The 24,088-nt window shown below is 42.3% G+C and overlaps 1 protein-coding gene across 8 annotated transcripts in view; it reads right to left on the bottom strand.

The window, feature by feature from the left end:
- The window catches only part of LOC128344093 (cholesterol transporter ABCA5-like), a 91,037-nt gene that overhangs the window by 56,859 nt on the left and 10,090 nt on the right, over positions 1-24,088 (bottom strand). For 7 of the 8 annotated variants that reach the window (XR_008315669.1, XM_053293585.1, XM_053293584.1 and 4 more), the window contains 11 exons: positions 21,331-21,428; positions 19,731-19,960; positions 17,263-17,404; positions 11,716-11,904; positions 9,777-9,924; positions 9,248-9,416; positions 6,097-6,155; positions 5,684-5,794; positions 5,097-5,272; positions 2,046-2,165; positions 814-952 (listed from right to left, as the gene is read on the bottom strand). Coding sequence is in view for 7 of the 8 variants with exons in the window: in XM_053293585.1 (XP_053149560.1) it covers positions 814-952; positions 2,046-2,165; positions 5,097-5,272; positions 5,684-5,794; positions 6,097-6,155; positions 9,248-9,416; positions 9,777-9,924; positions 11,716-11,904; positions 17,263-17,404; positions 19,731-19,960; positions 21,331-21,428 (1,581 nt within the window). In the remaining variant the exon portion in view is untranslated. Of the gene's footprint in view, positions 1-813; positions 953-2,045; positions 2,166-5,096; positions 5,273-5,683; positions 5,795-6,096; positions 6,156-9,247; positions 9,417-9,776; positions 9,925-11,715; positions 11,905-17,262; positions 17,405-19,007; positions 19,026-19,730; positions 19,961-21,330; positions 21,429-24,088 lie in introns of those variants that run through there. The other variant, XM_053293588.1, reaches the window with a different exon arrangement.

The raw sequence follows: 24,088 nt of genomic DNA, 5'->3' as shown, positions 1-24,088 counted from the left end.
CGGTTTGAATCCCTGCTGGCATGCTTCCCAGACTATGGGAAACACCTATATCAGGCAGCAGCGATAAGAAAGATGCTGAAAGACATCATCTCAAACTGTGCAGGAGATGGCAATGGTAAACCCTTCCTGTATTCTACAAAAGACAACCACAGGGCTTTGTGGTTGCCAGGAATCGACACTGACTCAATGGCACACTTTAGTTTACAAATGGTTTTTATACCCATGAGACTACAGATGAACTGTATCAGTCCATCTGTATTCAGGACTATACTCCAGTTAGAAGTAGCAAGTACCTCGAGCTACACAAACACTTAAAAACCAGGGGGTTGCATTAACCAGAACATTAATTGCACAGTAAAAAATCAACACCTGAATTAGAACTCAGCTGTATATGGGAAGAAAGCAAAATAAAGAAGGCACTGAGGTACTTGGTATCCCACATTGTTAGTGGCATTGCTAGTACAGAAATGATTTGGGGGCATAATGTACCCCATCACTTTTAAATAAAAAAGACTAATTAAAAGGTTTTAAAAAAACTCATATCATGAACGACACAGGAAAAACATACACGAACTAAAAGAATCAGTAGCATATCTTGTCCATGCAAAATAATCAAAACTTAAGCAGCACAATTCACCACTTCATGAAATCTCAAATGGGGTACAATCCACCCCAGTTCCTTCCAAGGGATAAAACAACATGTCAGAGTCAGGTCATGCAATGTGATGTAATTATGGATCTGATTAAATCACTATCAGAGCGATATATTAAACATTAATATCCTAAATACATAGGCCCTAAAATAGAATTTACCAGCTACAATGTCAGCTTCATCCATGAAATGGGTACTGAACACCGTCACTCGATTGGCCTTTCCATTTTCCAGAAGGTTCCATACTGTATGTCGTGAGCATGGATCCATGCCAGCAGTTGGTTCATCTAAAAGCAATATCTAAATATTGGCCAGGAAAAAAAATAGAAAAACTCCTATTATTCATTTTAAGAAGCATTATTTGCTTATGATACAAAGTTGTACACTTTTATAGCTGCTTCCCTTATAAACACAAAACAATCTTATTTGTTTAAATAAGTTTTATTCATAAACAACTCCATATTTTCTCCTTCTCCTTTCCCTCCCATTCCTTTCTGACTCCAAACACACACCCACACCCACCACTCTCTACAGCAGGGATCCTCAATGTTGGGCCCCCAGATGTTCTTGGACTTCAACTCCCATAATCCCCAGGCCCAGTGGCCTTTGGCTGGGGATTATGGGAGTTGAAGTCCAAGAATATCTGGGGGCCCAACGTTGAGGATCCCTGCTCTACAGGACAAAATTCGAATTAACAAAGCATAAAAGATTGCTAGATAGAATACAATAGGCACCTTATACATCATCATATACCTTCTTATACCAAAGGTGATGATCCTGTGCCCATCTGCTAGCTAGACAGTAAGAGGGCTACCTACAGACTATTCATGAGACCCCGCAAGTAGGAAGAAAAATATCTGTTTATAAATATTTTGGAGTGTACTATACCATTTAGGTCTGAGGTTAGCTGAACTGACTTAGATGCATATCACCCAAAACTTGCCATACTCCACCCCACTCCCCTGCCCCACACAAGTATATTTTGAAAGCTCTCAAATTCCAGGCTGATAATACAGCATGGGGAGGTGGGTTTATCCTCCACTCCCTGCAGTGGACAGGGAGTGAGCTACCTCCACTGTCATTCTCGGTCCTACTCAACAATTGTTTTTGGGAGAAGGAAGGTTGAGGAGATGTATGCATGGATACAGGTGAGCAACTCAGATATAAAACAGCATAGTATTATAAACAGAAAGGGAGAACTCTTGTCAATTCTGATGTCCACCACAACACATGGCTTTTTTCACACTAAAAGCCAGAATAATAAACATGCAAAATAATTGTCTACAAATCCCTAGTATAACATACAAGCAGTGAAGTGGAAACACACCATGTAAAAAACCAAAGACAGGTTTTTACTGTACCAAACAACAATTCTGTTTCTTGTGGTGTTTACCTTCGGATCTCCAAGAATTGCAAACCCAACTGAAAGCTTTCTTTTCTGCCCTCCACTTAGATTTTTAGCCTGGTTATCTTTAAAGGCCTCCATATCCAAATCTCGTAAAACATTCTGGACCTTATAAAAATAATTAATGGTAATTAAAGCAAAACATACTTTCATATTGTTACATTCATTTGGACTTTAATCAACTCCTATTCCCAAGGCTAAGGATGGCTTATAAAAGCATCAAATTCAAGGATCTGAGTGGAGAGTTTTAAAAGTTGTTATGTCACTGGTGCACATTAGGGATGTGAGAATCGATTTGGGTACAAAATTATTTGTACCCGAATCTGGCTGATTCGAGTGATTTGTAGACAGAATAAATGACCCCTGTGCTCAACTGTCCAGATTCGGGTACAAAACAAATCACCCCAGATTTGGACCCCCAAAATTCAGAGATTCGGACCTCAATTTTTATAGAAATTAGATTTCCTACCAGAGAATCAACTCTCAGAACACCTCAGACATTGAAAACATCAAATCCCAGTGCCCCATGGGCTTGTCGTTTTGGGGGTGGTTGGCACCCTATGTGCACTACACCACAACCTGCTCTGGGCCACACTGGTGCCTCCACAAGTGGAGTTATGAGCCTGCTGAAATTCCCCATTATTCCCTATGGGGGGGGAAGCAAACTGGGGGGGTTTAAAAATCACCCCTTTCACCAATTTATTTGAAATCTGGGTGGTAGCAGACAACCATTTGGAGCACTATCACCTGACCCACTCTTCTGCCCCCGAAACCCCTTTTCTGCCCCGAATCTGCCACAAAGACATGCCAACTTAATTTTTAAAAAACAAACACACCCCTTTGTCCAATTTCTTTGAAATTTGTGTGGCAGCTTCCACCAATTGGGCACTACCACCCACCCCACTCCTTTGCCCCTGGGATCCCTTTTTTGCCCCATATCAATTCAGATTCAGAAAATTCAGGTACAAATCGAATCTGGGGTGATTTGGGGAGGGGGGCAGATTCAGACCTAAAACAAATTGGTGGTGATTTGATTAGGGTACAAATCAAATTTTAAAAAATCAATTCATGCACATCCCTAGTGCACATGCACTGTTTTCCCATATTCTGTTGTATTTTTAGACTTTCTACACTACATTCTCAAACCTCTTTTAATAATTAGATAGGACTAAAGAGGTATTTAGATGAGGGGTGATTCTTGAAGAGAGGTTCTGGAGAAAAAAATTGGTATACATTTTAAGCATTGTATAACTGTGTTAAAATGGAGTATCATATTAGATATGGAAAGTTGACCCATAATTCAGTTTTTGATACATTTTAATGTCTGATTTTTATGTCTGATTAGCACTAAAAAATTTGCATAAGATATGATGAATGGCCTCTGATATGATGGCCTCTGATATGATGAATGGCCCAAGAAGAGCTCTTCCCAACTTGAAATGCACATGATGGGAGTTTTACGGCTAAAGAAAGAATTGATAAGCACAGCACCTTTGGGATCCACCCCCTTCACTTGTTTCTTTGATATGCACATGCTTCTCATTTCATTCTTTTTTGTTTCCTAGTTAAATCTTAAGAACAAAAAGTCCTGCCATATACTCAGATTTAGAATGACTACTAACATAAATCAGACTGTTATAGCACCAGAGTTTTAAAAATCATAGAAAACAGACATCCTAGTAAGTTTGTATGAATTAGTGCCGTGATGTTTTCCTGACAAGAGAAGTAGCTCCATAGGAGCTACTGTGCCTATGCTATGCCATTGGTTGCATTCACACATAACATGAAACTGGAAGTGAAGGCACCTCTGTTTTCAAAAACTGTACATCCGAATGCAGGCAATTGCAGTTCTACCATAAAACTGCCCTGCAGTTTCCCTCCCTGGAAAGAGATTTGTACCTTTGGTCTGTAGTGAGGACCGCCACCTGGACCCTCGGTTCCGCGGTGCCAGCATTATGTCTGAACACTGGCATTGCAGTCTGGTTGCTTTGCAACCAGGGTTGAGGGAGGAAACTCCTCCCTCACACTGGCTGCTATTAGTTGCTGGGGCTGTCCTTCAGTAAAGAAGGAGCTCAGGCAGCCAGTTCCCCCTTCTCTCTGCAATCAGCGAAGCTGCAAAGAGGGGGCTCTCCTGAACGCCCGAATTTGGACAGGAGAGCGGCGTGGGGAGTAGGGAGTAGAACCACGGGTTCATTGGACCTGCAATTCTGCATTATGTCTGAAGGTGGCCATTGTTTCCCCCAGTTGATTGGAAGGGAAATCTATCTCTGGAAGACCCATTGGTTTGTTGCAAAGTTTCCACTTTACCTGTTACAGTTGCAGTTATCTCAGGTTGCTTCCCCTGGCAGACCAGTGTGCTTCAGACACATTTGTTCACAGGTTGCTCTGGTTCTGCATTTTGTGACTCCCCCTGTGCCATGGCCTTTAACCCAGATGAGTGTATCTGGACCTTCTGGCTCTATCCTCACAGCTGCCCAGCAATCACTCTCTTTCACCCCTCTGGATGCTTCATCTGTGCTGCTCTCGTTTCCTGAGGATTCCCAGTTCTGCCCTCAGCCCCTCTCTCATGCAAGGCTACTGGGCCTAAACTTGCTATGGCTTCCTCGAAGTGGGCTGGCCACTCTGGCTTGACTTCAGCTACTGCCACCCCAGCTGAGCAGACCCTGCTCCTGGGTCACAAGGTTAGAGCATAGGGGGAAAGCCGTGCTGGATCAGGCCAAGGCCCATTCAGACCGGCATCCGCCCTCACAAAGTGGCCAAGCAAGTGCATCTGGGAAGTCCACAAGCCCTGATTTAATATATGCTGGGTGCTCTACCTCTGCTTGCGTACACGGTTCACATGCCTCCCCTCCCCTTTTTTAACGTTAAATCATTAGTTAATTGCTTCCCTCATTCCTATGTTTTCAGAATCATAATGCACAAATATTAAGAGTATTTAGATTTATACAATAGTTTGTAAAGAAAGCATTTGTAATGCTATTTTGCCTCAAGTCATACAGAATATTTGTATTATATGAAAATTTCATCTCATTTACCCACCTCTTGCGTCATAAAATGAGGATGTATCCCTTTAATTGAGGCAACTATTGATAAATTCTCTTGCACTGTTAATACATCAAAATAGATATCCATCTGCTGGCAAACTCCAATGATCTTTCTCACTTCTAGCATTTCATCTATTTCAGAAACCCTGTATCCATAGATGGATGCAAACCCTAATGCAATAAAAATGGGGGGAAAGATCATTGCTGAGACAGCCGTCAACACAAAACAGTTATCCAAATTGATATATGTAGAAGCAGCTTGCTGCACACCAAATTCCTCCCCTGCAAGGCAAGTTGCTGCAAAGGAACAGAATCCTGCACATCCACCCACTGAGGTTGTAGGTGAGGCTAGGCCTGCTCCATGAAACTGTGAGTGCAGTTGGGGTCTGTGTGCCTGCCTGCTGCTGTACTCATTGATCTATGGACCAGGGCAAGTTATTCCCTTGATTCTTCATGGAAATGTCATTCATTCACTCCAAGACATAAACAAGGAGAAAGAAAACTATCAGAGGTGGGGGCAGGAAAAGAAATATAGGCCCAAATAAACGAAGTGGAAATGTTTTGTAGCTTGACAGCCTTTACCATCAGAAGGTGGGCACAATCCACACAGAATGTTCATTAATGTTGTTTTTCCTGTTCCACTATGTCCAAGTAATGCTGTGATCTGACCCTCATATATGTCAAAGGATAAGCCTAATAAAAGAAGAAAGAAGATGGAAGAAGGAATTAATGCCATTTAAAAACATTGTTGCAAGCATCACTACTAAATATTCAAGCATTGGCAGATTCCCATTAATTTTTCAGAAATGGCCACCATTTAATATAGTATTGAATAAAAGAAAATACCCAGATGAGTTAATATATCAGGGAGGGTTAAGGGAAACTTGCCCGCTTGCTGTCCCATTGCTCCCTCCCACTTTCAGAAGACAAGAGATGGAGATAAAGAGCAAGGATTCCCCCTTGTGGCAGAGAGCGGAAAACCTAAAATTGCTTACTTTTCAGAGCTTCCACAGTTTCACCCTTTTTAACAAAAGATTTCTGGACACCGTTGATTCTGAAAGAAGACAAAATTTATTTATTTATTAAGTAATGCAGAAATCCTTCTGAGTTTCCTCAGCAAGATAAAAGCAAACAATATGCAGGGATAACATATTCATATTAACAAAAATATTATTGACATGGTTTATATAGAAAGCTTATCTATATATCCAAAAGAAATATGGCCCATTTGGGACAAAATTCAAGTGGAGAATCACATATCTGAATCCTTACCCCAGATCAATAACTCTGTGTCGAAAAAGAAAGTACTATACATATTTTCTGAACGCACAGATAGAGCATCATTTCTTTCTCTCATGAAATGTTGTGATACACATATATTGTAGGTAATATAGATTAGAAAACAGGCTACAGAACACTCTACAATAATACCATAAAAAGCTAAATAACTCAGTTCAAAACCACAGGGACCATTTTATTTATTTATATGTATTTCATTTATATTGGTCTCTGGGTCATCTCGGAGAGACCACGTTACTCCTTTACTGATGGAGTTACACTGGCTGCCAATAGGTTTCTGGACAAAATACAAAGCGCTAGTCATAACTTGCAAAGCCCTAAACAGTTTAGGCCCTGGGTATCTAAGAGAGCGTCTTCTTCGTTAAAAGCCCCACCACCCATTGAAGTCATCTGAGGAAGTCCGTCTCCAGTTACCGCCAACTCGTTTGGTGGCTACACAGAGACAGGCCTTCTCGGCTGCTGCCCCGAGATTGTGGAACGCGCTCCCTGCTGAGAAACGATCCTCCCCATCTCTGGCAATTTTCAAAAAACACCTGAAAACCCATCTTTTCACCCAAGCTTTCTCAGCTTCCTAAATTTTGGGGGTTTTAATTTTTGGTTTATTTTAAAATTCAAAACCTGATTTCAAGGTTTTTAATCACAGTAATTGTTTAATTGTTGTTTTAAAATGTTTTTAAATTGTTAATTGTTATATTGTATTTTAATTTGTTTTAGCTCTTTACTGTTTTAGTGGTTTGTTTTAATTGTAAACCGCCCTGAGCCATTTTGGAAGGACGGTATACAAATCAAATCAAATCAAATCAAATCAAATCAAATCAAATCAAATCAATCAATAAAATAAAATAAATATTCCACCCATCCAAAAACAGCTCAGGCAGTTCACAATAAAAAATAAAACCATTAAAAATATTAGAATAAAACATAGCATAAAACCAGTTAAAAACCATTGGTTTAGGTGCCTGTCATATTAAGGACAATCTGGCTAGATGGCAAACCATGTGTTGGTGGGGGATGGAATAGCAATAGCAATAGCACTTACATTTATATACCGCTTTATAGCCGGAGCTCTCTAAGCGGTTTACAATGATTTAGCATATTGCCCCCAACATTCTGGGTACTCATTTTACCGACCTCGGAAGGATGGAAGGCTGAGTCAACCTTGAGACCCTGGTCAGGATTGAACTTGTAACCTTCTGGTTACAGGGCAGCAGTTTTACCACTGCGCCACCAGGGGCTCTGGTGGGCATAACTTCTCATCTGTACTGAATAGGCATAACTTCTCATCTGTACTAACCTGATGCATATGTACTACTTTTAGTGCTTAGCATACAAAGTTGCATTGCTTCATCTACAAACCCTACTAACTTCTCTTTTTGCTTCATAAGACATTGAGGTTATTCGCACAAGCGAAAATTGTGTTATACTCAGGTTTGGGAGTTGTGTGTGCTCCCAAGTTTCGGTTACGTGGATGCAAACAACTAAGTAGGAGGAAAGAGAACTGATTGTGTGGAAGCAAGGTAGGAGGAAAGGCTGGGTAGCGTTTCCTCCTCCCTTGATTCCAGACAATCACTTCTCTATCTTCCTACCTAGTTGTTTGCACCCACATAATCAAAACTTGGGAGCACACACAGCTCCCAAACCTGAGTAGAACACAGTTTTTGCTTGTATGAATGACCTCAATATATTGAGAAGCAAAAAGGTCTGTGAGATGGTGTTAGTGGCAGCTCAGCTCTGTGTGTCTGTTTGTAATATTTCTTGGTGATTGCTGTGATGAGCTCCATGTCTGGCCTTGAGAGTAACTTGTGCTTCACTTGCTGCTCTGGTCTGCTCTGCAATCTGCTTTGCAAGGTGTCCTCACTAAATCAAAATGTGGCTGAAGATGTTGCTGTAGTTGAGCTTATGCTATGCTTTCTGGCTGCTAAGGGTCTTGCTGTGCTGCGGCAGCTGTTGCAAGTAAGGAGTCATAATTGTGTGGGGCAGCTTGTGTGTATGCTGTGCTGTGTTTCTTTTATAGAAAACAATGGGGACCCATAACACCCTATTGTCCCCTACGGGTGGCTTCTAGGGGCATCACAGCAGGTTGGGTGGTGGGGAATGATGGATGATACCCACCACCCAACCCACAGAGAAATCAGGCAATCAGGTGGTTTTTAATGATTCTTTAATGTTATAAAGGTCATTTCGGGTCATAGCCTACTGATCCAGATAAAATTCAGTGTGGGGAGAGGGATCTACCAATTGGTTTTCTCAGAGGACCGGTCTACCCATTAATCCCATTGAGTAGACCAGTTCTCCCCAGAAAAACAGCTTTTGCGGGGAGAGCTAGTCTACCAAATGGATTTTATGGGTAGACCAGCTCTCCATGGTAAAACTGAATTGATTTGATGATTCACAAATCGAATCATCAAATCAGCTGGCCAGCGCTGGCTACATCGATGATTCGACTCAGGATCAAACTGAACTGCAACATCTGATTTGTGCACATCCCTACTATATTTACAGATGAAAATTATACACATCCCTTACATTGAGTACACATATTAAACATGATAGAGATCCTTAATATTCACAGTTGATTATATACCGCCCTGAGCCATTTCGGAAGAGCGGTATAAAAATCAAATAAATAAATAAATAAATAAACAAACAAACAAACAAACAAACAAACAAATATACCAATTACACTACTAATAAATAATGGCTGACATCCAGACAAACACGGTGCTGGCACTACAGGTGAGGGGCAATTTTTTGCCGATCTCCCATTCCATTAACTACTTGCACAAAAATACTAGTTGCTAACATTGAGCGTTGAATCTAAACTGCAACATATGAAATCAATCATACCGGATAGCTTCTTTCCCCTGAAATTCAGAAGACACAGGCTCAATAATCTCATTAAAATTAAAGTTCCCAGTACTGCAGCTCTCATACAGTTCTTTATAATTTCTTGTTCTCTTTAACCAAAATGACGGCTTCAGGAAGAAGAAAATACTTCGCCTCAATCCATATTCCCCTAAACAATAAAAAAGGAAGAAAGAGTTATATTCATTAAATCTCAGTTGGACTCAGGTGACGACATCCAGACTAACCCCATTCCTGTCAACACACCTGGGCTTGCTGTGTGTGGGAGAGAGAGGGAGGGGGAAGAGGGAGAGAGAGAGAGAGATTGTGATTGTCAATGACCCCCTTCTCTCTGAGGCTGCCCATGCTTAACAAATCTATGTCCCTATTTCCCTGAGGGTTTGGGGATCCTCAGGGACATATTTTTGGGAGGCACAGTCAGTTTTTGCTGCTACAGTCTAACATGGCTACCCATCTAGAAGTGGTCTACTATTTTTATATCTGGATTTTATTTTGATTCTAACAAACGTACCTGGAATCACCTGATCCAGATAAACCCCCAGGAGTAGGTAAAGCATGCTGTCCAGAACCAACAGGGTAAAAACAATAAGTAGTGGATAAGGGCCATGAGTTAGATTTGCGAGCTTAGCTCCTTCTTCATAATCTTCCATATGCATAACCTGCAAACAAATATGAAAGCTGTAGATCCTATGGAACTGCATGTGTTTATTATTGGTTGAATTAAGTGGGGAGAGTACAACATTATATAAATCTTGGTGACTGGGGACATGGAAAAACATTAGGACTGGTGATGAGCAAATTCCTACAGGCTCAAATTGAAATGGCACCCACCATTATAAGGAAAAGTGAAGAACACTTTGGGGCAGGGGAGTATTCTTTTTTGTCTTGAGAATCCTGTTTTGGTTTGTAATTGCCTGTCTCTGTCTCTCTCTGTCTCTCTGTCTCTGTCTCTCTCTCTCTCTCTCTCACACACACTCACACACGGGAGAGAGAGGGAGAGAAAGAGAGAGAGATTGAGAGAGAGAGAGAGACCTCTTACCTACTGGCTGCAGCAGCATTTATTGCTGAGGAGTAGGAGGTCTCCCTCTCTACACTCCTCCTCTGAGGCAGCTGCTATGATCACAGCAACAGAAGGAACCTCTTTTCTTCCTTTTCTAGGGAATTTATACCCTGTCTTTCCAAATTCCAAACAGGAAAGCACTCAAATCAGCTTCCTTGCCCTCGTCTCACTTCCCTTGGGCTCAAAATAGTGCTTCGGTAAGTTTGCTAGGAGCCCTGGAGATGTTGTTTTCCCAGGGCACCAAATGTCCCTACTACCACTGCAGTATTTGAGGCACCAGAAAAAGTAAGAGGAGGTGGAGATAAACACACATCTCCCTGCCGTCATCACAGCACCCACTGCTGCAACTGTCACCAAGTACATGGGTAGGAATCAGAAGGAAATGTCTGGTCAGATGAAAAAAGGGCTAGGTAAATTTAGGGGCCAAGATGCTGATTTCTTATTGAAGGCAAGTATTAAAAGTTGCTACAATTCATATTCTAAGCCAAGGAATTATGAATTTGAGACATCACTACTTAGGGGTCACAATTTCATGGTGTTAAAACAGTATACTTGTAGTATAAATGGCTGGCATCCTAATAAAGCACTTGTATAATGAAAAGGTTGTGCAAGTGCAAGAAGATTGCATAGTTGTACTCTTGTGAGGTGGCATTCTTGGTGAAGTGTTCGCATTAAAATAGATGAGGCATGCCACAGGCTGTGCAACTATCACACATGCAAGCATTTGGAAGTGCAATACTATTAGCATGCTTGTGGAAGCACAACAGATTCGCTCAAGTAGCATACGTAACAGCTTTGTGTTTGCATCATGCCCTTCCACAACAAGGATGTGCATGAGCCAGTTTGGTGCCTCTTTGGGGAAGCACCGAAACGGCTCAGGTGCCCTCAGCCGAACTGGTTTGGCAGGGCAGGGAGCCACTCCCCAACCCCGCCTGCACCTGCATGAATGGCTCAAGCACATCCTATTCCACAAGTGCTTCATTAGGATGTCAGCCAGTGTTTATTATGGGCAATAATTGGATATCACATACAGCTAATAGGCATTTGCTACAGATGGCAATGGCTAATTATCACATTGTCCACACCTTATATGAAATGATGAAATGTGTTTGCACCAGTACACTTAGAAATATTTCATGTTTTTAAAAATCACAGTTCTTATTTTAGAACAGTAAGTATACATTTTAACCAAGGAGGGGGGGGAATATTAACAAGTAACAACATTACTGAAAGTTTAAAGCAACGCAAATAACTTGTTTTAAATTTTTATTATAAGAAGTAAATCTTAAGTATTGTCATATCTGACATTTGAAACCATTAGGACATTTGAAGTTACTCTGCATATGAGACTATATACCATAGTAGCAAGTAAATTAAACACTTTACTGACCTGTTCAACACCAAGTAAAAATATACACTGACACAAAGGGCTTAGTAACCACACAAAAGACATTGTGAACTCTTTCAACATGATAACAGCCAAACCAACAGATCCAAAAGCTATGGTTGTAAAATACTGAACTGAACCAGCATTTGTTGATTTTTTAAAAAGAGAAGTCAACATAAATGCAAAGAAAACCTAAAAAGAAATAGAAAATATATTTCAGTGTATTAGAAACTCCCACATGACGGGGGGATAAAAAGACCCAACTATAAAAGGTTGTCTTTTCAAAACTGATCTTTTAAAATTAAGGTCCGGGATTCAGAAATAAATAATGTAAATAATCTACACAATGTGTGACGGTTCAACCATCTAAATAGGACTTAGTCGAATCAACCCAATTCAACCCAAACTGTAGTCTTGTTTGGGTTGCATCAGGTCAAACTGGGGTTGATCTGATTCAGCCATTGAGCCCTCACTTTGGTCCTCCTTGCTGCTTCCCCAACCCTTGCACTTACTGGGCACAGGCAGGCAACAGGCAGGCTTTATTTTATTTTCACTCCTAGCCACAAGGGAGCAGTGGCGATGGCAGTTCTTTTTTAAAGATGCACATTTTTTCTTCGCCTTCCAGGGTATCTTGGGAGGTTTCCCCCCCTTCTCTATGCTGAGTATCTTGGGAATTGCTATTGCTGCAATCCCTAAAAAACCTACTCTTTGCAAGATTCTACAAAAGATGCAGGAAAAAGTGGGAAAGGCACATTTCTTTCTAAAGGTGAAATGGGTGGGAGTGAAAATAAAATAAAGCCAGCCTGCCTCCTGCCCACGCCCACTCAGTACAGGGGTCAGGGAGCAACAGAGAGGACTAGAGCGGAAGTCTGAAACTTCAGCCTGATTCAAAGTGACACCTTCAGATTTGGCCAAGGTAAATTGAACTGGCCCCAGCATCAAAACAGGAGGCCCTATGAAGCTTTGAAGTGGTCCTAAACAGAATCTGTATCTGCAACAAAATGTTGTGAAATATCTCTGGTGTGTAAGTGTTACCTGAGCCTGTGGCAGCTGAGCATGATGCAAAAGCAAAATTTAGCAACAAAGGCAGGATCGCCTCATGTACCTTAGTTCTTACTTCCTATACAACTTTTATTTTGTCTGTGTTTTGTTTTGTTTTTTGAGGGCGGTGGATGCTGGTACTCAGTCCCAGCTCCTTTTCATCTTCCTTCCCCTTCAGAAACACAAAGCTGTGGAATGGCTAGTGAGGAAACAAAAGAGTTTTACACACCTTTGTCCCTCAGAAGTAAAAGAGTTTGTGTCTGTCTGAGGGAGTGTTCTTCAAGCTATGTTTCCCGCTGTTTTTGTTCAAGCCCTCCCCTCACCATTATCTCTGCCCACCTGCTTGTCGGAGTTCACAAACATTCTGACCCACTGACTAACATGGGGGCAGTTGAGAATTCCATTTTTCTTTTTGCCCCCTTAGGGTTTTTTTCCTTCAGATTTTTTGAACTTCAACATATCTGCAGGTCAGCCCAAGTCTGTCAGTACTTCCCACTTGCCTCCTGTTTTCTGTTTGTAAGGATCCCAAACTTCAGCTCTTTCGGAAATACTATACAGATGCTGACTCACACAGCCCTAGGTGCAGTTCAGGTCACAATGTAGTTCTTATACTGCATGAGATTGTATAAATAGATGTGTACACCCCTTTTCAGGCAAGCCTAAAATTTACACCAAGATAAAATATAATTAGGGATATGTTGATGCATGTGAGTGGGCATGGGGGGGGGTACCCATCTCTTTTGTCACTGGCATTTGGTGATTTAGTCCAGGATTCCAGGCCCCTCTTTTGAAAAAGGAGTGCACCTGGTTTTTTTAAAAAAGAAAGAAAGGAAAGGGGGGAAAGACAGAAGATAGTAACCAAACAAATACGTTTGGAATGTTCAGGAGGGAAAAAATGGTGGACAGCAGCTGAGAGGCTAACAGTCGCTCAAGAGAAGAGGAAGAAAAATAAGGAGAAAGGGGAAGAGAGAAGACAAGAGAAGACAGAAAGAAACAAGAAGAAAGCAGCATCTGGGCCCTGCTGCAACAATATGTCATCTTTTAGAAGAAATGAGTCTGCATGACATCATTCGTGTGTCCTAAGCCAGGGATTTTAAACTGACTGTAGAAAAACTTGGTTTTAATGTACATTTTCCTGACCATTCCCCTTTTCCCTCTTATTAATACTTTGAACGTTTTCTCTGATTTAATAACTTGATTAGTAAATCTAGTTATTATTTATGTTGTATAGGAACTAGGCAAAAATCACAAATGGACAGGGCCTAGAAGAGTATATTACTTTCTGTTGGAGATGAACTTCCAGTGCATTGACCTTTTGCACCAACTGTCCTAATGACCACTAGGGGCATTGGGAGTAGAGACAGTGAGTCAGGGTCTCCCTACCTGTCCCTACTCTATGACCCCTGAACTGACTCTTCAGTACTTCCTGTGCTGAGTCACAATCCTTCCTTTCCTCCTAGAGAGCAGATGGAAACATCTCTCTCTCTCTCCTTACCTATCCACTATGTAGTCCTAGATTAGATATAGGTCTTTCCTATCTAAGTGTATTTAACCAATAAATGTTTAGTGTTTAGTCATACAAGGCTCTGCATGTGTTTTCTCTAAATAGCTGCAATATCCAAACCATCCTCTGCTACCTACTCTGTAACTGGAGTGTGTGCTCATTCCTTAGTGCTCTGCTGTTTTACCTATTGTGGGTAAAAATCAAAAACCTCTAACACTTTCCCCCACAGGAAAAAGAACCCAAGACCCCTTTAATTAGCCAACACCTAGGAGCAGCCCTTATGCTGAATTTCATGCTCACCAGTGCAAAGACTGAGAATCAGGAAAGATAGGGGCCAGATTGTACAATGTTCAGACTTTGTTAAATTTTCAGCAGCAAGGATGGGAGCATTTGCAGAACAGGGAACAACATTTAGAAACCAATAAAGAGCTTTACTGCTGCTAATTTACATATATTATATTTATGGAATTAGAATAGCTGTAATATCAGTACTCACATGTTGCTGTCCACCCTTGATACAAACAGATGTTTCCTGATTTATGCTTGCAGACATGAACTTCTAGAAGTCAGAAGACTTAGGTCTCAACTAGACATGAGAGAGCAGACATCTCTCTCTCTCTGGCGTACCTGTCACCATGTGTGGCAGCTCTTGCAAGAGTTTGTGAGCGAGCTGCCAGCAGGGGGAGAGGAAAGCAGTGGTGCCAGCAGACAGGTGGCGGGCAGGCGGGCAAAGAAGGGGGGAGAACTAGAGGTGCAGATGCTCTGTGCCCGGCCCAGCTAGTATTTTTTAATCTATGTAACTGCCTTGTTCACATATAACGGATGTGTGTGTAAAAATATTATTTACAGGGCTGGCCCCAGTTCTCAGGAGGCCCCAGCACCTGCTCCTCCACAGGGGTACCATTGGCAAGGGGGGGGGGACTCATCATTGGTGGTAGCTCCTTCCCTTGCCTACTCCTGGAGAAGAGCCCCTGGTGGCGCAGTGGTAAAACTGCCGCCCTGTAACCAGAAGGTTACAAGTTCGATCCTGACCAGGGGCTCAAGGTTGACTCAGCCTTCCATCCTTCTGAGGTCGGTAAAATGAGTACCCAGAATGTTGGGGGCAATATGCTAAATCATTGTAAACCACTTAGAGAGCTTCCAGCTATAGAGTGGTATATAAATGTAAGTGCTATTGCTATTGCTATTGCTACTGCATCGGCAAACAAAGGAGTCAGCAGCAGTGACAGCAATGACACTTTCTTCTACCCTCAGAGGATGAGAGGAGGAAGAGATGCCACAGCTGTCTCCCACTCAATTCACCAGTGAGGAGGAAGGAAGGAAGAAGTCACTTCTGCAGAGCCTCTTGACAATGGGAGCTTCTCTTACTTCCCTTATCTTTTCCATTGGAAAAGGGGAGGAGAGACACCCTCCCCCTGGGTATTCTCATTTCTGGATGGGAATAGTGGCAGTGGTAGCATGTGACAGCTACACTGCCACTGGCACCTTTCATATGGGCCCTGGTCTCAGGATTCTGCCATGGATCTTCTGCTGGCCCTCAGTCCCCAGGCCAGTGTTGAACTTCACCAAACCGTGAAGCTGATTGTTTACATAAGGAGGAGTGCATGAGGGAGGGAGGGGGAACTGGCTCGCTCCTCTGATTTACCTCACTGCAGCTTTCTTCCAGACCAGCTCACTTCTTCCAGCACTGAAAAGATTAGCTGGGAGAACGGCTTAAGGTGAAATAAGGTGGGGGAATCTGCATGCATGCACACATGCACACGCAAAGGCCTGTAGCTAGCCTCAAGATTTGGGTGTGTGTGTGTGCAAAAGTCGGGCGGGGGGAGTTATATGGCTCTTTAAAAACTCAAGAGTCCAAATGTGCACTTTTGCCCTTAATAAATATTTAGATATAAAAAGAGAACACAAAACTGCCTTGCACTGAGTCAGGACAGGGGTCCACTTAAGTGTATTGCCTTAATACTTAATAGTATTGCCAATTAATACTTAACTGAAAAAATGGCCAGATCAGGCAGCCACAGCTGGGAGGAAAGAGAACTGGTGGGGGGCTCATACCCACCATGCCACTAGCTGGCTACGGGCCTCCTTGTGCGCACACACCACCCCCTCACTGAACAGGACAGATGTGTGGCTGTCTGTCTGTCATATCTAGTTTTGCCTTTAGAAACTCATATAAATCAGAAACAAAGAGCGTCATTTAGATCCATTGAAGTCAATGGTAGTTTTGTACCCTTTGTTAGAGGCCACCTAAAAAACACTTTAAAAGTTTTCAGTTTTAAAGAATAAGGAATCTAATAAATCTTGCAGTAGATTGTAATATATAGTGTGTGCTTCTTAGAGATTATTAGATTACCGTATTTTACGGAGTGTAATTTTCCTTGAAAAATAACCACCCAAATTCAGGTGCGTCTTGTACTCCGGGGAGAAGTTGGAAGTTGGGCTTGTCGGGAAAGAGAGGGGGGGAGGAGGAGGAGGATTCGCTTCCCACCTCCCTTCCTCTCTCGCTGGGGCCTGCCGGGAGCATCCTAGTCAGCCCGCCTGCCGCCCCCTTCCCCAGGCTCCCTCCGGTTGCTGCTCCGATGCTTCTGCAGTGAGAGAGGCTGCTGCTCACCGGCAGCTGCGATGAACAACAACCAGCGGCTGCCGCGGCGGCGGGTCACCAATGTGGGCTCGCTGCTGCTCACCCCGCAAGAGAACGAAAGCAAGAGGACAGAGCGGGGCGCGGTGGAAGGGCTTGGAGGGGAGATGGAGGCGAGGGGAGAAGGAAAGCTCAGAGAAGGAAAGCTCAGAAGGAAAGAAGGAAAGCTCAGAGAAGGAAAGCTCAGAGAAGGAAAACTCTCAAAAACTGGATTAAATTTAAGGTGCGTTGTATAGTCCGTAGCATCTTATAGTCCGTAAAATACGGTAATACCTAGGGCTGGCTTGAAATGACCCCTCCCCTGCTTTTCAAGCTTGTTGCAAACAGCAATGAGGAGTGTACCAACATTGAACACACACACACTTACAGAGGATATTCCATACAGGAAAAAAAGAAGAAATATCACAAAGCTGTTACTTTTGGGGAAAAGTGAAGAGAATGTTGCAGTGACCGACATGAGAAGGGACATGACAAATATCAAACTGGTGTACAGTAGGACCCAAGAAAGCCTAGAAAAAGGAAAACACAATGAACGTTCGTGAATCAAAAGTCATATTAAAATAAATAATCTGAAGCCAATATATTACATGTTATTCAGTGCTATTCAAAGTGATAGCCTTTAACTGACTCTCAAAATCAGTGAAGTACAGAACTGTAGCACACATGTTGAAATGATGTAATAGTCAGATTAGTCTCCGGGGTTTCTTGGAGAAACCATATTATGCCTGTTTTAAAACAGATGCACTCATGGGTGTAACTATAATTGAGCGGATGGGTTCAAAGAATTGAATTCTTTGCACTGGAAGGGCAGCATATCAATATTTTAAATAAATAAAATAAAGTCACAGTGTTTGTAGCACTCAGAACTCTGGCCAATGGAAGCCAACATGAGTGTTAAATACACTTGCCCACCCAGTTCCCTTGTGATATCACAGCAGGTAAGTCAAAGACACCAAGAGAGGCCAGGGAAGCAGAGAGATCAGGGAATGGGGAGGGGGAAAAATACATATGGGAAATATAACACAGCCCATTTTGATGATTGACCTGTTACTGCCACCTAATATAATATGCACAAAGGGCAGTATTTTAAAATTTCAGCATCTGCAAAACTATGTCCATGTTTAGAAAACAAGTATAACTGCTATTGTAACTAGTGCATAGAATGGGCCAGTTCAGATGACATATGAAACTGGAGGTTTGTTCACCTCTGGTTTCACTATCCAAATGTCTGAACCCAGGAAACTGAAGTTAAAAGGGAAAATGGACTCGCGGTTTCCCTCCCCTAACTGTGATTGTTATCTTTGGTTTGTAGTGAGTTACACCACTGATAACTGCATTTTGGCAGTGCCTCCATTACATCTGATCCAGGGATTGAAATTAGGCTGTCCTTAAACTGGAGTTGAGTGAAGCTCCTCCCTCCCTCCATCTCCTATTGGCTGCCCAGGCTGTCCTTCTGGACAGAAGGAAGCTCACACAACCAGCTCCCCCACCTCTCTGCAGTCCCGCTGACTGCAGTCTGTGAGACTGCAGTAGGTCTGAACTCAAACTGAAAAGTGGTGGGGAGGGGCGCATAACTGCAGGTCCACTGGACCTGCAGTTCAGTATGTCATCTGAACCAGCCCAACGTTTAACTGTGATAGCCTAAGTCTAACATAATTCTGGTCACAGACCACAAAGCACCTTGGAATATACACTTTCAGAACACTGGCAGCATCCAAAGACCAGGCAGCTCAGTTATAAACACGCTTACTGATGAAGTAGAGTCCTGCCTATCCCATTCTCAAAAGCAGACTAGGGAGGGAGTGTTAGGAACAGATAGCCAAAAGTCTAAACAGACACTATGTTAGCAAGAAGAGCAGATCTCAGTGTTCAAGGTCAGTCCTCCATGCTCCAGCAATAATTGTTCAATGACAGATTTGTGTCATAAGGAATCCTTTTCTCACTGAAGAAAAAAGGGCTTTACACAACCCAGTCCTCCTAAGCATGTGTACTGAGTTCAGCTGGAACTCAAGTATAGACTCTCCTGTATCATCGAGCCAGCTATGCATGCCATGTTGGCCACTTATTCTAGAATTGCTGTGTACTGAAGATGCTTTTCTCAAGGATACTTACAAAATTCTCCCTTGCCAGTTTCCTGCCCCAGATTTTTGGGTTCTAGAACCTGTACCTGAGCAGGACTCATAATGTCAAAAACAACCATTCTTTTTGCATTGTACTTCTGGAATTTGTGCTGGGTGGAATGGCAAATGGACTCAAACTGGAAAAGAAAGAAGTCTTTGCCAATAAAAATACAAAAACAAATGGAATGGACAGAGACCATCTTCCTGCCGCAGGGACTACCAAAGGGACAATCCATTTTGGCAGTGACCTTCCAGCAGTGTTTCAGGCTTTATAGGAAGACCATGCCTCTTCATGTACTGACATCACTTCCAGGCCAGGCCAGCAGCCTGCAAAGGCCCAATCTACTCACAAGCTTGCTGGTAGAGAGATCAGAGTAAGTTTCAGTTTTGTTTTTTTAATAGGCCTAAAATTGCTAGGCCTTTACAGCTGACAGCAACTGTTTCTTTCATTTTGCATGTCAAATAGCTCACCATCATTTTAAGTTTCAGTAACTAAAAATGACGATGAATTATTACACTTATATGAAATGCTTATTTTAGTTACTTGTTAAGGTACACAAACGTCACCACCTTGCTTCAGATTAAATGAACCCAAGATATCAGCACAAAATATTTGCCACAACAGAGCATGGCATACCTAAGTGGTATAATGAGATAATATTCCATCTATTCTTTTTTACTTAACTTCAAAAAACAAAGGTGCATACTCACATACCAAAAGGCAGTGTCATGAAGCCCCATGATCATTAAAAATTCTTTCAATTTCTTCTCCTTTTCTGCCATAATATGGATTATCAAATAATAGCCAAAAGGTGAAAAGGCAATCACTAGGTAAATTAAAATAAGTCCTCGAATAAAAGGATCTATTTCCACAACAGCATTCTTTCCCATCATGATAACTTTGGTTGATTCCAGGTCTTCTAAAACAGAATGATTAGTCCTCAGCTAAGAAAAGGAAGGAAATGTTAAAAGATCAGTTTTGAATGTCAGTCTAGTAGTGTCTGTTCCTGGTATATTATACTCCTGATCCAACTGACTGCCATGGATTTCAAAAAGTTTTTTTCATGAATCCACAGTGGCTACAGGACATATCCAGATTAGCTTGTCATATCCTGATTTCACCTGAGATTTTTCCAAGAAGCAATGCCACAATCGGTAGACGTGCCAGAGCCAACTGACTGATTTAAAGATTATTCAGAACAAATTCTAGCTCTCCGGCTAGTACCCCAACCAAGCTGTGCTGGGGCTACCCTTCATTTGCATAACCCTGCCCCAGGGCTCACTCTGAAAATGGAGAGTCGATCAGTGGCCCCCTCTCAAAGGGCCACTTTGAACAAAGCCATTTCACCCTGGTCCCACCTAGCTCCTTTACCCTTTCTCTCCTTGCTCTGCTCTCACTTCCCAGTTCACTGAATTACTCTGTTCCTCTTTACCCAGACTCGTTCAGGTGCTTTTCTCTGGCATCCCTGCTCTTCTTTCAGGTCTCCTGACTGACCTTTCCTTTTTGCTCTACCTGAAATTATTTGGATCTCTTCCCTCATCTCTCCCGCTCTCTTGCTGGTTCTTTGGACCAATCTTTCCTTCCTCCTGTATCCAAACTTGTTCAGATGCCCTTTACCCTCATTCTCACTCCTCTGATGGCTCCTGTGACTAGTCCTTCCATCCTCCATTACCTGAATTCACTCAGGTCTCTCTCCTGACTTCTCCTGCTCTCCCGCTGATTCCTTTCCCCGACCTTTGCTTCCTTCTCTACCCAAAGTCATTCAGGTGCCTATCCTCCTCTTTCCAAGTCCTTCCTTAGTTCTTTTGACTGACCTCTTCCTCTCTCCTTCCCCTTAACTTCTTGATATATTTTGCCTCCCTTTCTTCCCTCTCGAGGGGGAGAAAGGCTTCTGTTCAGTCACTAACCTTTCTCTGCTGAGAGAGAACTCTTAATTATCCATCTTTCCTTGGATGTATATTCACAAGACTCATCTCTATGAGTATGTAGAACCACTCAGAAACATGTTTTATGTCAACAGCTAATATATCCAGTTTACAGCTAAATCTTTTAAGTCAGGTCTATGTTTTATATTCTAGCTTAATATTTTGTGTGATTTTTATAGTTTTAATTTTTCTGTGTGAACCACCTTGAGACTGTTTTAATGAAAGGCAGTATACAAATTTAACAGCCAACAGTAGTAACATTGAGGTCCTTATGGAAATCACCATATAAACTTAAGATTTGATCATGAAGACAACTAAACTATTTATTTGATCCATTTTTATCCCATCTTTCAGGACAATATCCTTACATCCAAATTATTTACATTTACCTGTATGATTGCTGCATCAATACAGATCTGTAGAGTTATGAATCCAGAATACCAATACTTTGTAGCTTCACATGCTGCAGCTGGGTTCGAACAACTCTCTAAGGAAAATCAGGTCAAATGATCAATATAAATAGATGGTCTTAGTTGGCCTGTTGGATGATCTCCAATTAGGAATTGACAGGGGGAGTGTGACTCTGTTGATCCTTTTGGATATCTTGGTGGATTTCAGTACCATCGACCATGGCATCCTTCTGGGACTCCCGAAGGGTTGGGAGTGAGAGGCATGGCTCTGCTGTGGTTCCTCTCCAGCTCTTGGGTAGGTTCCAGATGGTGTCATTGGAAGACTGTTGCTTTTCAAAACAAGAGCTCCAGTATGGAGTCCCACAAGGCTCCATGCTGTCTCCAATACTTTTTAACATCTACATGAAACCGCTGGGAGAGTTTATCGGGAGATTTGGTGCATGGTGTTATCAGTATGCCAATGACACCCAAATCTATTTCTCCATGTCAGCTTCATCAGGAAATGGCCTAACTTCCCTCAATCTCTGCCTGGAGGTGGTAGTGGGCACGAGAGAAAACAAACTGAAAGTGAATCAAAGCAAGATGGAGGTACTCATTGTGGGAGGTCAAGACTTGGGAAGTGGTTTAGATCTGCCTGTTCTGGACGGGGTTGCATTCTCCTGGAAAGAGCAGGTACATAGTCTGGGAGTAATTCTGGACCCAAACCTCTCCCTGATTTCTCTGGTTGAGGCAGTCGCCAGGAGTGCTTTCTATCATCTTGGGTTGATTTGCCAGCTACATCCATTTCTGGAGATAAACACACTTAAAACAGTGGTGCATATGCTGGTAACACCCAGGCTTGACTACTGCAATGCACTCAATGTTGGGCTGCCTTTGTATGAAGTTCAGAAACTACAGTTATACAATGCAGCAGACATGCTGGTCTTTGGGGCTGCCCGAAGAGATCATATTACACCCATTTTGAAAGAACTACACTGGCTGCTAATAAATTTCTGGGCAAAATCCAAAGTGCTGGTCATTACCTATAAAGTCTTTAACAGCTTGGGTCCAAGGTATTTAAGAGAGTGCCTTCTTTTTCATCAATCCCACCACCTTTCAAGATCATCAGGGGAGGTCCGGTTGTGGTTGCCACCAGCTCGACTGGTAGCAACTCAAAATTGGGCCTTTTCTAGAGTTGCCCCAGGCCTCTGGAACACGCTTCTTATAAAATTAGAGTTTCCCCTTCTCTGAACGTTTTTAAGAAGGAACTTAAAACATACCTGTTTAGTCAGGCTTTTTGTTTATAGTTTTAAAGTTTCAGGTTTTTATGGCTTTTATTGTATTTTAAATAATTTTAATTATGTTCATGTTTTAATGGTTTTTATATTGAGAACTGCCCAGGGACATTTTTGTATAGGGTGGCATATAAATAAATATGTATACATATTTTGTTCAACAGCTGCTCAAAAACACACTTAATGTGGGTTCCCATTAAGTTCCTGAACTATAAATTCTGATGCCAAAATTAGTCCAAAAAGTATTGACTAAAGTCATCCCCACTATTTCAGTTCTACTGACATGGAAAATTTACTCTAAAGTTTACATTAATCACAAGAGTAGTACATTTCTATAGTTTTTTGTTTTTTTTAACAGCTTTAACAATTGCCTTCTACCTGCGAGGCAGTCGACACAGTTTCATACAAAGATGGTCAGTACAATCACAAAGAAAACTCATCAGCAAGTTTATAGCAGCAGACATTTGACTAATACTCACAGAACCTCTTAAAAACTTTACATAGCTAGTTACTCCCAGGACTGAAATTAGTCATGAAAAGTAAAAGTTTCTGTATGTATTGGTGGAAAAGATGCAAGAAATGCTGAATGTCTGGAAGGAACTTACAAATATTCTTGTAGCTTACAAATAGTTTATAAGCATAACCTAAAATTATCAAATGGAAAGTGCTAGGGTATGTGAGCTGGCTTGCCCTTGAACTGTCTCAGCTTGAAGGTTCGAACCCAAACCAAATTGGGTCTGGTACCGTCCAAGGTCAAGCCAAGCTGGCTGAACTGGCTCGGGGCTGGTTTGGAGCCCCTACCGCGGAGTTAAAAGGCTTAAATTTTTTTACTCACAGTAGCAGTAGCAGCCACAGAGGATTGGCAGTGGCTCCCTAACCCCTACTGGCCTCCATCCAAGTGTTCAGGGCCAGCCTGGGTCTGATTAATACCCAGTTCAGGCCTTCTGTGGCCTGTTTCAGACCTTTGCACGTGTGTGGGGGCCATTTGTTTGACCTCCGTGCATGCGCACTGGCCATATGTGTGACCTGGGTCATGCAGATGGCCATTGCACATGTGCAGAGGTCAAACAAATGACCTCCATACATGCGCAGAGGCCCGAAATGGGCCGAAGACCTGAAGTGACCCAAATTGGGCCCTGGACACTCAGGGGCGGCCAGTGGGAGTCAGGGGAGCCGCCACCACCCCGGGGTTACTGCAGCTGCTGTGAGTAATTTTAAAAAACCTTTTTAACTTTGTGGTAGGGGCTTCGATTCGGGCCCAAGCTGGTTCAGATTTGAACTGAGCCAGAAGCTCAGTTCTGGGGGTGCGGTAGTGAGCTGGTCTAGTCTTGTTTGAATCCAGTTCAGATTCAAACTGAACCAGGAAAATCAGTTTTGTGCACACTCCTAAGTATTCCCAAATGGCCATTACTATTAGACAGTTTTGTCAAACCAATATTTGTGTCAGAAAATTCTACAAGCTT

This window comes from Hemicordylus capensis, chromosome 2 (genome assembly GCF_027244095.1).
Source record: "Hemicordylus capensis ecotype Gifberg chromosome 2, rHemCap1.1.pri, whole genome shotgun sequence".
NCBI classification, from domain to species: domain Eukaryota; kingdom Metazoa; phylum Chordata; class Lepidosauria; order Squamata; family Cordylidae; genus Hemicordylus; species Hemicordylus capensis.
The sequence above is the reverse complement of the archived record's forward strand: the minus strand, read 5'-3'. Positions and strand labels throughout refer to the sequence as shown.